At 58.0% G+C, this 20,462-nt stretch overlaps 11 protein-coding genes across 11 annotated transcripts; 5 read left to right on the forward strand and 6 right to left on the reverse strand.

Annotated features, from left to right (window-relative positions):
- Positions 1–520: 520 nt before the first annotated feature.
- On the forward strand, positions 521–1,582 carry PSEUBRA_001658 (Mycolic acid cyclopropane synthase; the record flags this gene model as incomplete). The annotated part of the gene is made up of 1 exon (XM_016434866.1): positions 521–1,582. The coding sequence occupies one exon, from the start codon at positions 521–523 to the stop codon at positions 1,580–1,582; it is 1,062 nt and encodes a 353-aa protein (XP_016293577.1).
- Positions 1,583–1,695: 113 nt separating this feature from the next.
- On the reverse strand, positions 1,696–3,978 carry PSEUBRA_001659 (tRNA-splicing endonuclease, subunit Sen54, N-terminal; the record flags this gene model as incomplete). The annotated part of the gene is made up of 1 exon (XM_016434893.2): positions 1,696–3,978. One exon carries the CDS (start codon positions 3,976–3,978, stop codon positions 1,696–1,698), a length of 2,283 nt encoding a protein of 760 aa, XP_016293578.2.
- Positions 3,979–4,236: 258 nt separating this feature from the next.
- On the reverse strand, positions 4,237–5,241 carry PSEUBRA_001660 (Phosphotransferase KptA/Tpt1; the record flags this gene model as incomplete). Its single annotated transcript, XM_016434894.1, has 1 exon — positions 4,237–5,241. The coding sequence occupies one exon, from the start codon at positions 5,239–5,241 to the stop codon at positions 4,237–4,239; it is 1,005 nt and encodes a 334-aa protein (XP_016293579.1).
- Positions 5,242–5,938: 697 nt separating this feature from the next.
- Positions 5,939–6,603, forward strand: PSEUBRA_001661 (SET domain protein; the record flags this gene model as incomplete). The annotated part of the gene is made up of 2 exons (XM_016434872.1): positions 5,939–6,350; positions 6,431–6,603. 2 exons carry the CDS (start codon positions 5,939–5,941, stop codon positions 6,601–6,603), a joined length of 585 nt encoding a protein of 194 aa, XP_016293580.1.
- A 243-nt stretch (positions 6,604–6,846) lies between these two features.
- Positions 6,847–8,046, reverse strand: PSEUBRA_001662 (ATPase, V1 complex, subunit C; the record flags this gene model as incomplete). Its single annotated transcript, XM_016434882.1, has 1 exon — positions 6,847–8,046. The coding sequence occupies one exon, from the start codon at positions 8,044–8,046 to the stop codon at positions 6,847–6,849; it is 1,200 nt and encodes a 399-aa protein (XP_016293581.1).
- A 553-nt stretch (positions 8,047–8,599) lies between these two features.
- PSEUBRA_001663 (RNA recognition motif domain protein) lies at positions 8,600–9,703 on the forward strand (the record flags this gene model as incomplete). Its single annotated transcript, XM_059464692.1, has 1 exon — positions 8,600–9,703. The coding sequence occupies one exon, from the start codon at positions 8,600–8,602 to the stop codon at positions 9,701–9,703; it is 1,104 nt and encodes a 367-aa protein (XP_059321188.1).
- Positions 9,704–9,987: 284 nt separating this feature from the next.
- PSEUBRA_001664 (Short-chain dehydrogenase/reductase SDR) lies at positions 9,988–10,812 on the forward strand (the record flags this gene model as incomplete). The annotated part of the gene is made up of 1 exon (XM_016434873.2): positions 9,988–10,812. One exon carries the CDS (start codon positions 9,988–9,990, stop codon positions 10,810–10,812), a length of 825 nt encoding a protein of 274 aa, XP_016293582.2.
- An 857-nt stretch (positions 10,813–11,669) lies between these two features.
- Positions 11,670–13,202, forward strand: PSEUBRA_001665 (Cupin 1; the record flags this gene model as incomplete). Its single annotated transcript, XM_016434869.1, has 2 exons — positions 11,670–12,874; positions 12,986–13,202. 2 exons carry the CDS (start codon positions 11,670–11,672, stop codon positions 13,200–13,202), a joined length of 1,422 nt encoding a protein of 473 aa, XP_016293583.1.
- Positions 13,203–13,385: 183 nt separating this feature from the next.
- On the reverse strand, positions 13,386–14,241 carry PSEUBRA_001666 (Glutathione S-transferase, N-terminal; the record flags this gene model as incomplete). Its single annotated transcript, XM_016434884.1, has 2 exons — positions 13,386–13,930; positions 14,064–14,241. 2 exons carry the CDS (start codon positions 14,239–14,241, stop codon positions 13,386–13,388), a joined length of 723 nt encoding a protein of 240 aa, XP_016293584.1.
- Positions 14,242–14,828: 587 nt separating this feature from the next.
- Positions 14,829–16,158, reverse strand: PSEUBRA_001667 (FAS1 domain protein; the record flags this gene model as incomplete). Its single annotated transcript, XM_016434885.1, has 2 exons — positions 14,829–15,706; positions 15,885–16,158. The coding sequence occupies 2 exons, from the start codon at positions 16,156–16,158 to the stop codon at positions 14,829–14,831; spliced, it is 1,152 nt and encodes a 383-aa protein (XP_016293585.1).
- Positions 16,159–18,863: 2,705 nt separating this feature from the next.
- PSEUBRA_001668 (Decaprenyl diphosphate synthase-like protein) lies at positions 18,864–20,210 on the reverse strand (the record flags this gene model as incomplete). Its single annotated transcript, XM_059464693.1, has 1 exon — positions 18,864–20,210. One exon carries the CDS (start codon positions 20,208–20,210, stop codon positions 18,864–18,866), a length of 1,347 nt encoding a protein of 448 aa, XP_059321189.1.
- Between the last annotated feature and the right edge of the window lie 252 nt (positions 20,211–20,462).

Raw genomic sequence — 20,462 nt, forward strand, 5'->3', positions numbered from 1 at the left:
CGTGATGCTGTGAAGATGGGAAGGGGTGCTGTCGAGAGAGCAACAGACGGCTAGCAAGCTACACAGAGTCGGGCCGACCGCATGGCCGAAATGAGCCTTGCATTCGGCAGCAAACCTAAATTTCGAGGCTGCAGCGCGCGGCACGATGACTCTCAAAACATCATCACTGCAGGCAAATTTTTCTGATTCTGTTAGACCCCACTTCTCGCGTGGTAAATGAAATCCAAATGCACCCGGCTGCAGCGTCTGATCCGCGGATGTGCCTGCAGCTCGAAGTGGGATGGGATCATCCGACTCTGCCGCCCTTAGCTAAGGCCGTGCGCTGTCGAGATCTTCCAGCTTCGCGTTCCGAAGCGGATGGACCCTGAGAAAGCGACGTTGCGCTTGTCGATCTTGCGGAATGTGAATGCTTCCGAGCTTGCGACGCACATCCCTTTCGTCTTCGTCATAGTCATCGAGCTCTCTCTCTCTCTCACGCCATCATCGCTGATCCCGACTCCCACGCATTCAATCGCCCAAGATGAATCAGGTCTACGAGTTGCTCGACCGCGGCTATCTCCCCGACGTGGTGCTGCGTCGGGCGATCCGTCTGCTTAACGCCCAGCGCATTCGCAGCCTCGCCAAACCCGAAGACGACTTTGGCAAGCATGTCGCCATTAAGAAGGAGTACATCCGCTCTCTCAAGACGCGCGAGATTGCTATCGAGCAGGACAAGGCCAACGAGCAGCATTACGAGGTTGACACGGGCTTCATGCTCAGCTGTCTCGGCAAGCGTGTCAAGTACTCGTGCTGCCTCTACGAGACGGGCAAGGAGACGCTCGACCAGGCTGAGGAGGCCATGCTCAACTCGTACTGCGAAAAGGCCGGCCTCAAAGATGGACAGGACGTGCTCGATCTGGGATGCGGATGGGGGAGTTTGTCCTTGTATCTGGCCGAGAGGTATCCCAACTCGCGCATTCGAGCGCTGTCCAACTCACGCACGCAGAAGGTCCACATTGATTCGATCGCAGCTAGCCGCGGCTTCAAAAACATCGAAGTGCACACCGGCGACGTCAAGACTTACTCCTTCCCCGAAGGCTGCTTCGACCGCATCCTCAGCATCGAGATGTTCGAACACATGAAGAACTACGCCGAGCTCTTCCGCAAGGTCTCCTCCTGGCTCAAGGATGGTGGTGACTCGCGCCTGTTCATCCACATCTTCTGCCACCGCACAACGCCGTACCACTTTGAGGAGGATGACGGATGGATGGCGCAAAACTTCTTCAGCGGTGGCACCATGCCCTCCTTCGACCTCTTCCAGCACTTCCAGCAGCATGTCACCCTGGAGGATACGTGGTGGGTCAACGGAAACCACTACGCAAGGACGTGCGAGGACTGGCTCAAAACCCAAGACGCCAACCAGAGGAAACACGACTCGATCAAGGCGCTCAGGAAGGACGCCGCCAAGAAGGGGAGCACCGAGATCGAAGGCGAAAAGACATTCTACAGATTCAGAATCTTCTACCTGGCCTGCGCCGAGTTCTTTGCTACCAACGGCGGCAACGAGTGGGGCGTCGGTCACTACCTCTTCTCCAAGAAGTAAACATGTGATGCACGGAAGTTCCGCTTGTGGCAATGTTGTCACGCCACTTTCACGCTAATCACAATCATTGATAGAGATGGCCGCAATCGGAGTGTGATATCTGCATTGAACGCTCACTTTGATTGCGCAGCTGCTTCGCTCTGCTGCTGATCATCCGCCTTGCCGATCTGCTGCTGCGACTCAGGCTGCGGCTGTGTGCCGTACAGCGCCCAATTGGCAAACTCGGACTCGCCAAAGCGCAACAGTGTCGTGATGCTCCCATCCACCACAGCCACCACCACCGTCCTCCTCCCCGCCTTCAGCGGTGGGAAGGGATTGCCTGTTCCACCTCTTCCGCTGCCCGCACCCGGGTTGCGACCTTTGAGCTTCCCTCCTGCCCCACCTCTGTTACCGTGACGACCCTTGTCAGTCCAACAACCAGGGCAGTGGCTAAACAGCCTCCCTACCGTCCTGAGCACCGCAAAGTCGAGCAGCAGCACCTTGATGACCGCCCTGCCAGCCGTGGTGTTGCTGATCCTGCTCATCACTCCTCCAGCTGTCTGCTTGGTCTGCTGTCGCGCACTCCACGCCGCCTGACGAGCGGCCGCCTTTTCGCGCAGGAACTTCTGCTTGCCATCGCTGAACTTGCCGTACGCAGCGCGATTCTTGGCCTCGTTGGACGCTTTGAGCTTCTTTTCGTACTCGAGTCGGTCGCGAATCGCCTGCTCGCTCATTCCGCCAGCTTCGCTGATTGTGCCATCGCTTGTGGATGCCACTGAGGCCGCGCCGAAGAGCTCCTGATCCGACCCAGGGATGGGGATCTGCGCAAAGATCGACTCAAACTGCCACACGGAGGGCACAGGTGTCGTGCGCGCGTTGAGAATCACAATGCGGAACTCGGGTGGGGGAGGATGCGACTTGCGATAGAGGGTGGCTGGTCGCCAGGCGTAGTAGAAGGGCTTGAGATGGTCGTTTGACGGTCTTGATTCGCCTCCGATGGTTTGCTGCACAGTGGCGCTCGGCGCTGCTGGCAATGCTGTCGGTGTCCTTGCAGGCGGTTTCGAGTCGGAAGGGAGCCAAAAGTCGTGGCCCGAAGGTACGATCTGTAGAGACGAAAAGACCGCATCGTAGCTGTCCCATTTGACGGCACCCTTCTCGCCCAAGAACCGCCTTCCATCTTGCTGTCCGTTGCCGAGACCAAGACCTAGACCGAGACTGCCGACGCTTCCTCTGCTTCCCACTCTTCCGCCAAAGACCTTGCGTGAGGCTGCTGCGATGGACGCGATCACCTTCGCGGTCGTGTTCTGCCATAGTCGATGCAACCATCTTGCCAGCGCGTTGATGCCATCGCCCGCCAGCTGGACGATCCGCCGCGGTATGTAGAGGAAGATGTCCCAGATGGTGACGAGCTTGATGGGGCGGTCCGGATCCGCGATGATCCCCTCGTCCTCGGCTTTCTTGCCTGAGATTAGGGCGAAAGGCTCCGCCTGGCTGCCGTTCTTCTTTGCCAGCGCAGAAGCGGAGATAGGAGCGGCACGAACAGCATCCACAATGCTAGCTCGCTGCACCACATATCCGAGCCGCTTGAGGTAGGCATAGATCAGGTAAGCTTCCCTCGTAATCGGTTCGTCTTCGCCTTTTGTGCCATCCGAGGGTGGCTGCATTAACGCAGCGAATGCTTGCTGGAGCGACAACTCCACCGTCTCCCTCAATCTGTCGGTTGTCTGTTCGAGGATCTGCAAACTGCCCCTTTCGGCCAAGAAGAGCGCTTCTTCCGGCAGCAATTCGTTCCACGTTCTCGTCCTTCCTGTCGCCTTGCCGAAAAGCGCCTCTTCCAGCACTCGCTCGTTCCATTCTGGTGTATTCATCTCTACTGGCTCCTGTTCCGCGACTTGCTCTCGTCGGATCACACCGACGGTCTCGAAGATTTTGCCCTGCACGTCGACCAACCGCGCTCTGCAGGTCTTTGGATCCCACACTGCCCTGACGAGCGATCGAGAACCGACTCTGCGCTCTCCAGAGACAGCTTGAAACATAGCTTCTCTACTCCGCTCGAGGAGCTTTGCTTGCCCACCGAATCCGGTTGGTTCGAAATCCTTCTCGCCGCGTTTGGGGATCACGATGCCGCCGCTGCTGGATGCGTTGGAGGATTTGGATTTCGAGTTGAGCGTCGACATGAGGCGCAGGTAATCGGGCGCTTCGTCTTCTCCGTCCGAATCGTCGCCATGTGGAGCGGAGGAGGTGCCAGGAGCGGCACGACTCGGTGTGGCGGTGGGGTCGTCCATGTCGTCGTCCACTTGTGCAGACGGTGTGGATGGTGTGAATGGTGTGGCCATCGCTCTGCTGCTGCTGGGGCCGGCCGCGCTTGCAGAGGTAGATGGTCCCGCAGCGCGACGCGGTGTGCTTGGCTGCGCCATCTTTGGTGTGCTGTGCCTCGTTCGAGGTCTCAAGACGCTCGTCAGGGATGGTGGTGATGAAGACGATCAGCGCATCGAAGTCCAGATCCAGGTTTCGGCTCTCAGCTCTACCAGGTGGAGCAATTTTTCTTATCCGCCAAAAAAAGTCGCTCAAGAAGAAAAAGTTGGACCCTGAACGGGCGGAACGGCGGTCCTCATCAACGCTACAAGGCACGGACAAATACGACATGGAGCAGGTATCCTTGCGATGGATTGCATTCAGCTCGTCGTGGATGACGGAGACCACACGGTATTCCCTTTCTGATCCTCTACCTTGTCGAAGTACTTGGAGCCGAGCAACCTGCTCTCCTTGTCTCCCGGCGTGAGGACTACGCCGTTCGAAGAGAGCACGAACTCGATGCCGTCCTGGATCGCCCGTTCGATGTCGATGTAGATGAGCCTGTTGGCCGACTTGCGCATGCCCGAGATGACGCCCTTGTCGCCAAACTTGCCCTTGGACAGATGGATGTGGTTGCGCGACATGGGTTTGAGTCCGCCCGATTCGAGGATGGACTCCCACGCTGCTGTGTATGTGCCGTGGATCACTTGCACTGGGCCGGTCTTGCTCGCGTCATGCTCTCCGTCGATTTGCAGACCTCCGAGCTTGGCATCGACCTCGTCCACCAGTCCGTCGTCCTCATCTTCTTCGTCCTGCTGTCGTACACTCAGCAGATACAGGTTGTCCAACGTCAGCGGCACATGCTGTAGCTCGACCACGCTCTTCAACGAGTGTCCCTGCACGGCTCGCACCCACCACTCTCCCTGTTCCTCCTCGGTGAGCTCGAATCTCTTCTTGTCGTTACTCTCCACGATCTTCCTCACATCCTCAAGCCCTGGTCTCCTCTTACCGCCCTCCCCTTCGGCCATGTCGACGCTCTTGACCCTTGGCCGGTCGAGCACGTCCTCCAGTCGGATGTATCCATCGTTTCGAATCGCGAGACCCTCCTTCTCTGCCCCGTGGCGCAGGATATAGGCGAGCCCACGCGAGAGCTGCTCCTCGCTGGATTGAGGCTTGCGCTGCGCCTTGTCCGGCTTCGGCTTGGAAGAGGACGCTTGCGAGGCTCGAGCGGCCGCGGCGGCAGCTTTCTTGTCGGCAGACTGCTGCGCTTTGAGCTGCTTTGCCGCTTCCTTGCGTGCTTTGCGCTCGGGGTTGACGGGCGGATCTGCGGATGAAGTGGACGCTTGTGGTTGTTGTGCCACTACTGTGGGTGGCTCTGACGACATTGTTGCTCGTGCTGCTAGGGTGGTGATCGTGGGCCTGCAGGTCAAGCCGCTCTTCTTGAGAAGAAGTGAGTGTCGGAAGTAAAATTTCAGTCCAGGAGTGTGAGGCCGACATTTGTCTCAAAAGTTGAAATTCCTCCGTGACTCGTGCGGTTGGAAGAATCCAAGTCGCGTCTGTGCGCAGTCTCGCTCGGCTCTTCCGGAAGCGTCCCCGAACCGGGGCAATTCGTCCAGCTTTGGCTGGCATCGTACGACATCACTGAGCACACCAATCACAGTGCAGAATCACCTGGATGAGGCTCAGACTGTTCCTACCGATTAAACGGATGCCATGTGACGCTTGAAGAGGACGGAATGGAACCTCTGAAGGGGACCATGAACTCACAGTGAGAAGCGCGGGCGAAAAGGGGAAACCGGCATTGTGGAGCGGAGAGAGCTGTCCATAAGCGAGGGCGGAGGATCGGCATTAATGGTGCGACAAGAAGAACAAGAAGAGAAGGGTTCAGCCATGTTGACACCGCCTTGTATCCCCGTCTCTGGTGTGCAAGGGGCCCCTTTCAACGCATGCTGACTCTGAAATGCACGGTTCTCGGATGTTCCATTCCTGTTCTTCTTGACCGTTCCTTCTCAATCTGTTCTTCTCCTCCTTTCACTCTTCAACGTCACCGGCCAGCAACGCCATCCCTCCATCTCGCGCAAAATGATGACCTCGAACCCCACCTCTGCGGTCCCCTCCGCCTCGTCCTACCAGGGTCACCTCACGGGCGGGGACGGCATGCTCGCCTCTCGCCTCCACAAGCCCACCCATCCCTCTCTCGTCCAGGTCGTCTTCAACAACGGCTCGTACAACTCGCACCTCATCTCGCTCCAGAACTTCTCCCGCGGTGACCTCATCACGCCCTTTTCGCCGCACGCCGATTTTGCGTCCGCCAAGAGCTATTCCACCGTCCAAACGGGTCCCGAGACGCACATTGAGCTCAACTCTGATCTGCTCTACTGCAACCACTCGTGCGATCCCAACGTGGCCTTTGTCATTGGGGATGCGCGCGACAAGGCTTCTTGGAAGGCTCGCGCGGAGAAGGACATCAAGAAGGGCGACATCTTGACTTTCTGTAGGTGCCCCCCAGCACCACCACCAGCATCCACTCTTCCCTTCCCAGAATTGACCCCCTTTTGTTTTTGTGTGACACAGTCTACCCAAGCACCGAGTGGCACATGTCGCAACCGTTCGACTGCTCCTGCGGCTCATCGTCGCATTGTCTGGGCAAGATCGATGGCGCCCACTCGATCCCGGAGGAGACGCTCAAGAAGTACTTTGTCAACCAGCACATACTCGAGCTCAAGTCGAAGCAGTCGAGCGCATAGTCGCGCCACTCTAGACAGCATCTGCAGAAAAGCAATACAAGTTGACATACACAGTCACGTTGCGCATTAGTGCGCTGTGATCGGATGGACCGTCGATGAGGCGGTGTGATCGACTAGAACAGCAACGTCGGAAACGATGCGTGTGCTGACACAGACAACCCTCTCCTTCGGCTGCCATCCGGATCGTGAGAAGAAAAATGTGTATCGATTCCAAAAGACAACGAACATGAACGGGGATCTTGCCTAGACAGCCACCATATACTGCTCGGTGAGCACAAAGGGAAACTGTTCCTCCTCCAACAGCTGCGCGTACTCTCCCGGTGCATTGTCCGCACTTGCCTCCTGTTGGCCCTTCTTCTTCTTTCCCTTCTTCCCGCTTTGATCGTAGCTCTCGAGGTATTCAAAGTGATTCTGAAGCGTCGTCATCAACGCCTTTGTGCGTTTGGGGTTGGGTCGAATTGTAACCGCGAAGTAGTCCGCGGGTAGACCGTAGCGCAACACGCTCTCCACGTAGGTCCTGACGACCTTCAAGTGGGCCAGAGCCTGGTAGGCTTCGCTAAAGTTGGTCCTGGCCAATCGCAGAAGTTCGGTCCAGAGCTCCTTCTCGCTGTCGCCCGCCTCATCCAGCTCCTGCCTCTGTCGGGCTACCAGGTCGTCGTCCCAGGCGAAATCCGTTCGGACCAAAAACTTGTTCTCCCTACACTTCTGGACGAACTCGTCCTTGACCTTCTTAAACACTGTGACGGTGAACAGGGCGTATTCGTCGTCGGTGTCGATCTTGTGTGAACTGCGGGGGACGACCATCTGGGTCAGACGTTCGTATTTCGCCGACCAGTCCTTGGTGTTGTTCTTGTTGACCGCAACCAAAAGGGTTTCGAGGTATTCGGATTTGGGATCGACAAAGTCCTCCTTGTGGACGACGTCGGCGAGGCTGCGAGTGGACAGGTTGCCCTGCTTCTTGCGTTGGAGTTGTTGCAGTTGACTCTTGGCCGCGTTGTAGTTGCCGAGTTTTTGCTTCATGACGTTGTCGATGCTGGTGAGTTCCTTGCCGAGCATCTCGACGGTTTCGCGAAGTGAGCGGTCCGCTCGGTACTTGCCCGTGTTCCACGCCCATCCGAGCATGTAGTCGTCCAGACTCTGCTCGTTGACCAGCACGTGCTGCGCTAGTGCGGACTCGTCGTTGTTGAGCAAGGCGCGGAGGGTGTCGATGATCTTGGCTACGATCTGGGTGTATTGCCCATCCAGACGCGGAAGGTCTTCCGAGAGAGAGATGAGCGATTCCAGCGTGCCCGTTTTGAGCGGTGGGAAGTTGAGCTGGCCAAAGTCGTTGGATGCGGAACCGCCGTCGGAGAGGAGCTTCTTGCCGAGCTCGGAGAACATGCGGTGCGGATCCGAGTCCTCCAATGGCACCGAGATGATCCAGTAGGCCAGATCGGACGGCATGGTGGAGGCGGAGTGAAGTGACGATCAGAGAGTGTCTGTTGCGGTAAAGAGTGGTTGATGTGGCGATGGTTGGTGCTGGCGATGCGAAGATATTGCTGCTCTGGTTCCGTTGGTGTGATGTTTGTGTACGGGTAGCAGGGAGGTGATTGCGACCAGGCTGGATGGCAGTGATTGATATCGAACGAGAGGGTGGGATTGGCAAGCGGTGACGAAATCTACACACGCTGCCGCTGCCGCTGCTGCTGCGATACGACAAATTTCTGGGAACAGCTGGCCTGGCTCGACCGCGCACGCTGACGCTCCACAGGGGCTATCGCCTGCTGCATTGAAAAAAGTCGCTTTTCGAGTCCTCTTTTTTTGGCGTCGATTTCTGTGGGTGCATTTTCTCATTTCTTCTCAAATGGCTGTCACTTCGGCTCAATTGTTTCGACTGAGCTTTGCAGCAATCCCTTCTCACACCATCATCCCGGAACGATCCCAATCCGACGGTTCCTCATCGCAACGCTGAGCTGAACCCGCCACCAGCTCAGCGCGGTGTCCCCACGTCGCCAGCATGAACGTCGTCCGCGAAATCACCCGCATCAACCAAACCGAACTCGACATTGCCATCAACAACCCTTCCGCATCTTGGCACGAACAATACAAGGACTCGGCGTACATCTTCATCGGTGGTCTGCCGTACGACTTGACGGAGGGCGATGTCATTGCCATCTTTTCGCAGTACGGCGAGGTGGTGGATGTCAATTTGCCGCGGGCCAATCCGAACGCGGGAGAAAAGAACGACGACCGGCGAGACGGTGCTTCGACGTCCCAGCCGAAGCCCGTGGGGAAGGGCAAACATCGTGGATTCGGGTTTCTGATGTACGAGGATCAGAGATCGACCGTGCTCGCGGTGGATAACTTGAATGGAGCACAGGTGCTAGGACGGACGCTCAGGGTGGACCACGTGGCCAGCTACAAGCAGCCCAAGGTGACGGATGACGAAGGCAACAGAGTGGATGCGGAGAGCAAGAGTTTGAATGCTGCTCCGCCCCAGCTTGGTGTTGGCGCGGCAGGTGGGGCGGAGGAGCAAGACGAGCAGGACGACTTGGAGGATCCAATGGCGGCGTACTTCCAGCGAATGCGACGGGAAGGGAAGGGAGCCGACGCTGATTCGCAGGACAGAGAGGAGAAGCGACGCAGGAAGGAGGAGAGGGCGAGGATCCGAGCAGAACGGGAAGAGAGGCGGGCGCATACTAGCGGTTCAGGCTCGACTTCAAGACGGCCTGTTCCTTCTCCGGGTCGTGATCGACACCGAAGCCATCACCGTGGAAACGAGAGGGAAGACAATCGAGACCACAAATGGCATCGGTTGCATCGCGATCGTGGGGACGACAGCGAAGAGGAGGGCGTCAACCGCTACGAGCAGATGAAGAAGCGCAGCATCCTCGACACGAATGGATCGGACCGAATTACTGCAGAGCGTCAAACTTCCTCGCGGCGGCAGTCACGCTCAAGGACACGCTCTCGCACACCGCCAACGTCATCCTCTTCTCGTCGGAGAGACACCGAAAGAAGAGACGAGAGGAAACACGGCGAAGACCGACATCAAGATCGAGCGGCCTCTTCGTCGCACCATCACAGCAGTCGCAGGCGGTCTCGTTCGCCGCGTCGCTGAAGCAGCCATGCAATACACCTTTCAGCTCCTCGAAGCTCTTCTGGCTCTCTCTTTTGTGTGTGTGTTCTTTGAAAAGCGTATAAGAAAGACAGGATAAGTCGGTGCCTACTGGATCGGGTGAAGAGAGTGAGCGGATCGGGTGTATGCCTCCACAAAAATTTGGAGAGCCTTTCGCCGTCGTCCGTGCGCGGTGCAACACCGAATCTTCTCAACTGTATCCCTTGTCCTCCTACCTCTCAGACCTTGTGAACACTTGCACATTCCACGAAACTACTGCAGCAACAATGTCGGACAAGCCCGTAGTCCTGCTCACCGGAGCATCGCGCGGTCTGGGACTGGCGATTCTCAAACTCCTGCTGAGTGGCTCGACCTCTGCCAGTGCCGCTTTCCCCGCCTCGCGCGTCGTGACCATCTCGCGCAGTCTGCCGGAGGAGCTCTCTTCTCTCCAAGCTCAACACTCATCGGACCTGGTTTGCGTTCAGGGCGACGTGACATCGAGCGATGTCAACGCAGATGCGGTCTCGAAGGCCGTGTCGAAGTTCGGACGGTTGGACAGCGTAGTGCTCAATGCCGGGGTGGTGTCAACCCAACGACTGGCAGATCTCTCCCCCAAGGACTTTGCCGACATGCTCAACGTCAACACTGTCTCCCTCATCACCACGCTCACTGCGTCCCTCCCGGAGTTGAGGAAGAGCAAGCTGGGCACCGTTGTGTTCGTCTCCTCGGGCGCTGCAACGGGCAACATTGCCGGTTGGACCGCGTACAACGCCTCCAAAGCGGCGATGAACGCTATCGCTCGAACGCTCGCTAATGAAGAAGAGGGCATAGCGGCCTTTGCGGTTCGACCCGGCGTGGTGGATACGGATATGCAAACTCTGCTGCGCGGGGCAGGGAAAGATGCAATGAAGCCACAGGAGGTAGAGAGGTTCGTGACGCTGCACAAGGAGGGAAAGTTGCTCAGGCCCGAACAGCCCGCGTTCAGTATCGCTGCGTTGGCAACCAAGGGGACGAGGGACGAACCCAAGGGGAAGGATGGCAAAGGGTTGGGTGGCCAGGGTGCCTTTGTTACCTGGAACGAGGACGTGCTGGAGGGGTACAAGAACGAGTAGCGGGTGTATGGCCTTGAAATGCAATACGTCGACATTACGCTGGTAGACCCATGAGACGCTCGACGTGTGTATGTGACGATCCACCATGGCATGATTCATCCGTCCACTCACCACGCCAAAAAGCGCTCGCATCGCCTGCCGAGGGTCACGCCATCAAGCTGGCCAAATTCGCAACCCTTTCCGTTCCGTTTTCCAACGTGCAGTTTTGGACGTGCTTTCGCTTCGGTCTGCATCATCTTCGCTTGGGCTCCCACGACCGCACTAACGCTGAAAAGAGCGGACTAGTGAGGTCGTTGGTTGTCTTGGCATCGTCCTTCTCTCGATAAGTGACCCGCTGAAGCCGCGGTTGATGCGGCATTTAACGGTGTCCGGCGTGCAAGACGTGATGTTGCGGCGGCAATGCATCATCCGTGATTGCAGCTCCGTCGGGTGGCAGACGGCAAGGGCAAATCGAAGTGCTGCAGATCTTGGCCTCCTTCTCGCACCCCTCAGCGGTTTCCAGCAAAAGTTCATAGACCGCAGTAGCCGTGTCGATTCCAGCCAAAGCTCTTCGGCGGTGGCGCGCAAGGATATGGTTCTTCTCGGAATCACATCATCTGCCCTTGCTACTTACACGCCGGCGTTTGCACTCACGGATGCAGCATTCAAGTGATGGTGTCACAACCGCTAGCGAGAACAAGGTCCGTCGCTGCAAGCTGCCATCGAACTTGTGCGCCTGCTTTCGACCTGGATCGACGCAGTGAGAGCGATAGTTTCGTATAAGTACATCGCTTGCCATGGTTGAGATTTGCCCTCGCCCATCGTTCATAGCCTTCTGCATACGTGAAGCGTTCCCTGGCCGCGAACTCGCAGAAACAATGAAGTTGACCCTACCCTTCCTCTCCCTGGCGCTCTTCTTCGCGGTGCTGGATAGCGCCCACTCGAGGGTGCTGCCCGTCGAGTCGGCGCCCTACGCACGCAACTCTGGCGGCATCCCCGCCCTCGTCCCGCGCTCTCCCCCCTCGGCACCCGACAGCGTCCTCCACAGGCGAGTGACGCGACACATCCGCCCTGAGTACCCCTCCGTCTCGCGCCGTCAAACCGTCGACAACGGCGGCATCAACACCACCACCAACCCGCAACCCATCCGAGGTAGCAAAGGAGCTCCCTTCCTGCACGACTCCAACACGCCCATCGATCGTCAGAACCCGGACAGCATCTCTCCGCCCCCCACCGACGCGGGCAACGTACCCAACCTCAAGTGGTCCTTTTCGCTCTCGCACAGCCGGCTGCTCAACGGGGGCTGGGTGCGCGAGCAGACGGTGACCGACCTGCCCTCGTCGCCCGGCGTCGCGGCGGCCGAACAACGGCTCAGCCCCTACGCGTATCGCGAGCTGCACTGGCACCGCGTCGCCGAATGGGGTCTCGTGCTCAACGGCACCGTTCGCATCACGGCCAACGACGAGGAGGATCGCAACTACGTCGGTGATGCGGGCGTGGGCGATCTGTGGTCGTTCCCGGCGGGCATACCGCATACCCTCCAAGCGGGCCCCGAAGGCGCCGAGTATCTGCTGGTGTTTGACGACGGCAACTTTGATGCGGCGGGGACGACGTTTATGCTGGACGACTGGATCGCGCATACGCCGCGCGAGGTGCTGGCCGAAAACTTTGGCTGGAACGCCAGCGTGTTTGGCTCCATCCCTTCTCCAGACCCGTACCTGGTCCCCGCTGGACAGAACGAATCGTGGCTCTCGTTGGAGGAAGCGCGCCAGGCAGTCTCTACCAATCCGGGAGGAGAGGCTACTCCATACGTCTACGCGCTCAGTCAGCAGAATCGCACCCAAGCCCCCGGCGGCGGTGGCTGGGTCAAGGTGACCGACTACCGCCAGTTCCCCTCTTCCCCGACGCTCGCCAGCGCCTACGTGCACGTCGAAAAGGGTGGACTGAGGGAGCTGCACTGGCACAAGAACGCCGAGTGGGGATACATCGTCAAGGGCAAAGCACGAGCGACGGCTTTCGCCGGTGGAGCCACGGCGAGGACGTTCGACCTCCAAGCAGGCGATAGTTGGGTCTTTCCCACCAAGTAAGTTCCTGGCCCTTCCCCCAACCCTTCATTTCTCTTTTCCTTTCTTCATCTGACCGAATGGCGCGCGACTGACACCCACACCCGCTTCTTGTCTCTGCGCATCGATAGCTACGGCCACTACCTGCAGAACGTCGGCGAGGAACCGTTGGAGTTCATCGAGATCTTCCGCGGCGCCAATTTCGGCGACCGGGTGCGCTTCGACGACTTTTCGCTCACCCAGTGGCTCGCGCTGCTGCCGCCGAGCGTGGCGGCCAAGCAGTTGAACGTCACCGAGGCGCTCGTGCGCCAGCTCAAACGGGCGAAACAGGTCATCGTCGCTGGGTGAAGGGCAAAAGCAGTCGACTCGACCGGACAGTGTTTGGCATCAGCTTTTGCGACCCACGCACTCGGACTGGTTCCCAATCGGAAAGGCTCCATGCGCCCGGCGCGGCCAGCATCGCGACATGGGACGCATCCGTGCGCTTCTGGGGACATTCAAATCCTGTTTTGTTGTTCAATTGCATGGTGACTACGACTGCTGCGCCAGCTTTCGCTTGACCGGCTCGAGATAGCCCTGTTCATCCCAGACCTTTTGCCACGCCTCTGTTTGCTCGACTGCGTCCCACCATCGCTTGAGTCTGCCGAACCCCTCTCCGCCCGCGTGCACCTCGTCGTAGACCTTGTTGCCCTCTCTCTCGGGAAGCAGACCGTGCTTGCTGATGCTCAAGATCCTCCCTACAAAGGGGACGATGTTGAGATCGGCGTATCCGAACCTCTCCTCACCCAGCACAAAATCTCCTTTGCCTTGATCAAAGCTCTCCAACAGGTCATTGAACGACCTCAACCCCTCCCTCAGCTTGCCCACCGCAGCTTCATCGCGCAAAATGGCCGCCGCGTAGTAGTGCGGCTGCACGAGCTGCGCGTATCGCTCCACCACATAGCGCGAGGTCGCCTTGTGGGCAGGCGAGGTCGAGGTGAAGATGGACGAGGTGAGGTCGTGAATGTATTCCACGATCACGAGTGATTCTGGCAGTTTGAATTGGTGGTCGTTCTCCTCGCTGACGAGGACCGGCACTGTTGCATCGTTTCAAGAGGAGTGAGCGCAGCGATTTGGTACCGATGTCAAAGGAACGCATCGATTCGGGATTAAAGGGCGAGGTCAGCGAGTCGGTCCAAAAAGAAAGAGGGTCTGAGGGGCAAAACGCACCTTTGGAAGCAGCATTGATCCGCTCGGCGTACCACTCGGGCTTGTTGAGCAGGTCCACCGCAAACGTCTCGTAATCGATGCCGGCGACTGCCAGCGCAAGCTCGGCGCGCGCGGCGTAAGGGCACACTTTGGCCGTGTACAGCGTCAGCTTGGCGTTCGTTCCGTTGGTGGATGGCATGCTGGCAATTGGGTCTGCTTGACAAAGGCTTGCGTTGCTCTGATTGAAGAATGAGTTTGGCGAAGGGCCGGATTCATCGCGCGAGATGGAGAAGGAGGAGTCCAGGTGATGAAGCGGAGAAGAGGAAGACGGGTCGGATCGGTGGGCTCTTATGTGCACAGCTGGACCCTTTCAACGAGGTTCGCCGGGGTTAAGGGCTCCGATGGCGCGTGCGCTCAAGCTGTCAAGAATGGCGAAAACAGAGAACCTCACGTCATCTGCTCCGCGGAATCACGCAACTCCCTGCTCCCTGTCTCCCTCTCTTGCTCTCAACTCATACTCTCGAGCCTTGTTCTACACCTTGTGCGACTCCATCTGATTCGAAAGTACCAAGATGCCTGCTTCAAGATAGCCGGAGAATACAGAGGTTGCACGTTTCGATCATTTCGATGATGAAATCAATGAATTGGCATACATGATGAAGATAAGAAAGGAAAGGGAAGGCGGGAATCAACGGGTGATGGATGGGATGACGATGTGGGTGGTCCATGGGGTGAAGCAAGAACCGCGTTTTGGCATTGCAAGCCCTTGCACTGGCTTCCTCACGCTTAGGCAAGGAGCCACATGCCCGAACCAAGGAGGGCAGCAACGGCAGCAGCACCCGAGCTGATCTTGAGAGCGTTGGCGCCGTTTCCAGCGCCACCCGAGCCCGAACCGGAGCCGCTACCAGATCCAGAACCAGAACCAGAGCCGACACCAGGAGCAGCGGTCTGGGTAGCAGCGGCAGCCGTGGCCGAGCTGAAAGCCGAAGCGGCCGCCTGGGTGTTCTGGGTGGTGTTGAGCAGGACACGGTCGATGACGTGGACGACACCGTTCTTGGCGACGTAGTCGCTCTGGACGATCCTAGCAGTGACGTTGCCCGAAGTGACGAAAGCACCGGTGGAGTTGGCGACAAAGGTCAGCTGGTTTCCGGCGGCCGAGATGGCATTGGGCGTGTTGGCGAGGCTGGTCGAGTAGACGACGGTGCCGTTGAGCACGTGGTTGAGCAGCACAGCGGTGCGCTGCTCCTCGGTGGCGCTCTGGACAGTCGAGGCGACCTGCTGGATCGCCTCGTTGGAGGGAGCAAAGACGGTGACGATCGAGTCGTCAAGCGCCTCGACCAGGTTGGCGCCTTGGAGAAGCTCGGCGAGCTGCGAGGCACCGAGCTGGGTGGCAATCTCGCTGGTCTCTCCGGGGACGGTGAGCACCTGGGTGATGGGCTGGACGCGGATGTTCTCGTACTGCGGGCCGTCCTGGGTCAGAGCGAACGAGACGTTACCAGAGGCCAGCTGGACGTAGGCAGTGTTGTTTCCAGCCTGCTTGGAGAGCACGACGACCTGGCTGCGGTTGCCGGGCAGCTCGACGTACTCGGACGAGTTGAGGGCCGATGCAGCGATGGTCTTGTTGTTGGTTCCGAGCTGGTTGTTGGAGATGGACCCGTTGAGGACTGTTGGTGAGAAAGAATGAGAGCAGAAAGATGAAAGTCAGCAAGCCTGTCTCTGGAGGATGCTGTCAGACACATTTGTCGCAAGAGCAGCCCGGGCTTCGCTTCAAAGCAGAAGGCGCTGCTATATCAAGCGCCGCACCCGCTCGAAAGTCGCTCCTTGCCGTTGCTGTATACTCACCATGGTAGGCAATGGTAGCAACGAGCGTGTCGCTGTCAACATCGCCAAGAGCCTGAATAGCCTGGTTGGAAGGAGCAAGAACGGTCTTGTTGCCGCCCTGGAGAGCACCGAGGAGCTGCTGCGAGTTATTGCCAACGGCATCAGCGAGCGCCGAGAGGTTGTTGGCTCGGAGAGCGCTAAGAAGGCCCTCAGCGAAGGCAGTAGCGTTGGTCTGCTGGGCAAAGGCACCAGCGGTGGCCGAGAGGGCGAGGGTGAGAGCAGCAAGGAACTTCATTCTGGTGAGAAGAGCGAGTAAGGGTCAGGATGGGGGATGACGAGGAGGGCGGCTGCGGGTGTCGACGTGTATGAGGAGACGAGAGGGCGACGATGTCACGTTGCCAGCCCGAGGCAGGATGCTTTATATTGCGTCTGGCAGGAGACTGCGGACAGACCAACGAGATTTGTCCAGACATCTACGGAGGCAGTTCGGCCGGACCGGATGCGAGGCCTTCGGACAAAGACAATGACGAGAGGCGGTGGACACAGCATCACAGCATCCAAGCACGCAAAGTCGAGTGTGCGCCAAGGGGCCAAGCCTTGCTGCGGTCCAAGCAGGGGGACATGGAAGAGCGACGACCTTGCTCATGGTGCAAATTGACGGAGCGCGAATCCCACGCTGACTTTCCATTCTGGGCGACTGGGCGACGGAGAATATGGCTAGGCGAAGGGAGGAAGGTCCGTAGGAGGGCAGGGCGAGACCCGCATGCCGTTGAGGGAAGGGACCAAAAAGCCAAGCCTTGGGTAACGGTAAGCAACTTAGCAGCAGCAAAGTCGACAGCTGTCTGGCGGCAGTGTTGGAAGGGGGGTCCGGACCAGAAAGGCTCGAAGGTTGGCCTGAGACCTCGCTTAGACCAAGAAACAGAAATGTGCATGATGGTGACTGGTGTGGAGGAACGACGTTGAGGCAATTCCGCGGCGCCGTACGGTACTCGAATCAAGGAAGCAACTGCCCCGGCACCTCACGACGTCGAGGGAAGCACGATGAGGAAATGAGAATTGACGAATGCTGGCTCCAAGGGGCATCAAAAGGGGCTTGCTTGGATTCAGAACATGACAGCGGCGGTGCAGGAGCACGGCTGTCCCGAGACTCGGCTTTCTTCTGAAAGCTCTGTGCTGGATCGATGCGCAGAGAGTTGGCTCGTCTTATACATCAAGGCTCGAATCTCGCCCCTGGATTCCGCTGCCACGCAACGCCTCGTTCTATCGGAACGCGTTGGTGGCTGGTGCTCAAGCTCCTTCCGTCATGCCGCAATGGAACGAGATGTGGCTGGCATCATCGTGCATATGACTGGTCGCAAGTGTGAGGTCTGTTAGCTTCACCCAAACCTTGATCGCAATGAGCAGGCGAGATGGCGAGCCTGGACAGCAGTCGCTGCCCCGGAAACCGAGTCTCTGTCCGAGATGAGCGAGTGGAGAAGCGAGTCTAAATTGGCTGCTCGATCTAAAGGTGTGGATGCCAAGAAGGAGCATGCGGTCGGCGGTGCCTCGAGAAGCGACTCTGCTCATCTGCTCTCATCGGAAGACGTGCCGAAAGGGTCACGAGGTGTTGCAGCTCGCAACGTGCATAAAATCGTGACAGAAGAGTCTCGGCTTGGCCGCAATTTGCAATTTCATCAAAGCATCACGCTCCTCTGCCATGGATCTCGTGTTGCTTACGCAGCCAGTCAACCCTGGATCAATAAGGTTCGTCTGCTTCAGCAAACAAGGGTGCACCAATGTGCGGGGTTGCTTCGTGTCTTGTCTATGCACCAGCAAGGGTCTACGAAGCCAGCGTTCCGTCCATGCAGGCTTAGCCAATCACGGCAGATGCTTGTCGAGGTGTAGCGCCCTCAGGCGAGACCATGAGCGGAGAAGGCCAAGTTGCGATCTCGACGGACCTTCCGAATCGGATGTCACTTTGAAAGCACTCACGTTCTCACGCTTCAGGGATGGCGCTGGACTGCAATGCATGGCGTGACCGACCAGCCGCATCGGAGCTCGGAGCGTTTCTGCCTCTTCTCTATCTCGCAGCGTCTGACAAGGGCGTAGTCACCCTTGAATACGAGGACAAGCTAGGTCAGCTAATGATGAGAAGGCGTCCGAATATGAGATCAGCCAAGTCGCTCGGCGCGGCGGCTAGGTAATACAGAAGATTGCCAGACGCTGGTGTACGGACGGCTATACATTCGAACATCGAACAACCTGGTTCACCGTGGCTCGAGCACGACTGGGCATCCATCAAGTTTGCCGCTCAGCCGTTTCTGGCACACATCTCTCATATCCGAGGTGCACGCCTCTCCTCTTGCTGGTAAAGCGCTTGACATCGGTCAACAAGTCAGAATCAACACATCTTGAACGAGTTCCTGTGGTCGAGGACAAGCGAGTCGCGAGTACCTAGCCGTCTCGCGAGCAATGACAGGCGAAGTTCGCTTCTGCACGTACCACATGCTTCTACAGCGAGCTTGATATTACTTTAGCGTCTCAGCTTAGCTGATCACCAGAGCCAACCTGCTTGTACGGTACGTACGTACATGCTGTGTGTCCCAGAAGATCTCGCCGACATCCGACTAAGCGGACTAGCCGCGGACAGGCGTGGTTCATGATCCGAACAGCTGCGCAAAAACGCGTTCCGCTGCGATCGCCAAGCCTTTGCTGCTTTTTCGGGAGCATTCCGCTTTCCTGGCTTGAGCTTCATTCGCGCAACACGGAACCCACTCCGACGGCATGATCTCGACGTCTTTGTCAGCATGACTTTGCCTTGGGCTCACCTATCGACGATGATCTGCGATCGGCTGCTCCCGACTTGTCGAGGTCACATCGGGGATCCCGTCGGATGAAGCTGACTGTGAGATGGCTCAGTCACACGCCTTGCCTTCCAAAAACGAGGACAACGTCGGAGGTTCGAGCTGTCTACCGAATGCCATTGCGGTGTGCTGTGCGATGCTATAAAGGGATACCCGCTCATCGGCCATATCTCTGCTCTGCCTTGGCCAGCTTCCGTAATGCTGCTACAAAGTCAGTGCTGCTGTATGCTTGATTCACCCGCAATCTCGGATCGTAGAACAGGTCGGTGACTCTCAATGGCCATGCTGGAAAGCCGTACAGCTGTCTCGCTCTTGGTCGACCACCGAAGACCACCAGCAACTCGGGCTCGGACAAGTACGCTGCCTTTTTCAGCGTGGCGTCCAGCTCGTCCGCCGTCAGTTCCGAGGTGTAGGGAGACCGCTTTGACACCCACAATTTGCGCAGTGTAGACGACGAGAAGCGCTTCGCTCCCGACGCCGCTGACGCCATGTCCGGGACGAGGACGTCCGACAAGTACGATGAGGCACGATCTTGGATATGCTCGCTGACGATCTCCGAGAGCCGCTCCTGGCCATCCTGTCGGCTCAACAAGGTCACTTGCAAAGGCCGTGGTGTCTGCCCGTCTTGCACCGTTGCGTCTGATTGCTCCGGAATCGAGTCGGCTGCTTTTGATGCGGAACCGAGACCGATGCGAATGTTGACGGTGGCATCAAAACCGTCTTGCTGTGCTGGACTGTCGCTCTCTGCGGTGTACGACGATGCAAGCGTCTCATCCAGCGAAGGAGGACCGAGTTCCGAATCACTTGACGCTGGCGACCCCGGTGAGCTCGCAGAAGAAGAGCTGCTGCTTTTCGCCACCGACCTAGGCGTCCTTCTTCTAAGTTCAGCATATCGTGACCAAGCGTCCCCTCCATCGACGTTCGCCATAGGCCCCTGTACCGGTGCCTCTCGCGGAAATACGGCCTTGGTCTTGTATCCGACGTGCAGCATACGGCCCAAGGATTGTAACGCAATGGGAGATAGCGGTTGCGACGCGTGCACGCTCAGCTGCTGCACATTGCTGATCCTTGCCAGGTGTACGATAGCAGCGATATCTCTGATACGCTTCAACTCGACAGCTTCGTCGTATTGTATCCTGAACTCGCGCCATAGGTCACCGGCTGGCGCTGCATCTTGCCGGCGCAGACCCAACCAGAGCGTGGATAGGTAGAGACGTGTTGACGAAGGCGCGGTATCGGCAAGTACCACAGCCAGATGCTGTGGGACCTTGATCGTGCTCGATTCGCATTCGTACGCTGCAAGAAGATCCTCTAGGGAAAGGTAAGATGCTGGAGGTCGGTTCGCTTGTCGTTTGATCGCACGCTTGATCGCGTCTTTGGCCTGGAGGATGAGGAGAGTGATATGATATACGGTATGGAGCAGTCCGAAGGCGAGCCACATGAGCGGTGTCAGCAGAATCCACAGGATCGATCCGCTGCTCGACGCCTTCCTTGCTGCAGGCATGTTTGTGTGTCTCCTCGGGGCCGCCATCGTCGGCCCAACCTGCTTGCTTGCAGAAGTACTGGCTGCCGAGCGCATGGTCGACATCGCGGCCGCTCTAGACGACGTCGGCACTCAGGCTCGAGCCATGAGTGATCAGCAAACCAAGAGAAAATCGGATGGTGGTTCGAACAGGTGCGATGATGGTCGACGTCACGGGCCAAGATCTCGTGGTGTTCCACGTCAACCTCGGCACGACGTCTCAACCACGAGCCC

The sequence above is a fragment of the Kalmanozyma brasiliensis genome (genome assembly GCF_000497045.1).
Source record: "Kalmanozyma brasiliensis GHG001 unplaced genomic scaffold PSEUBRA_SCAF15, whole genome shotgun sequence".
In the NCBI taxonomy this organism is placed as follows: Eukaryota; Fungi; Basidiomycota; class Ustilaginomycetes; order Ustilaginales; genus Kalmanozyma; species Kalmanozyma brasiliensis.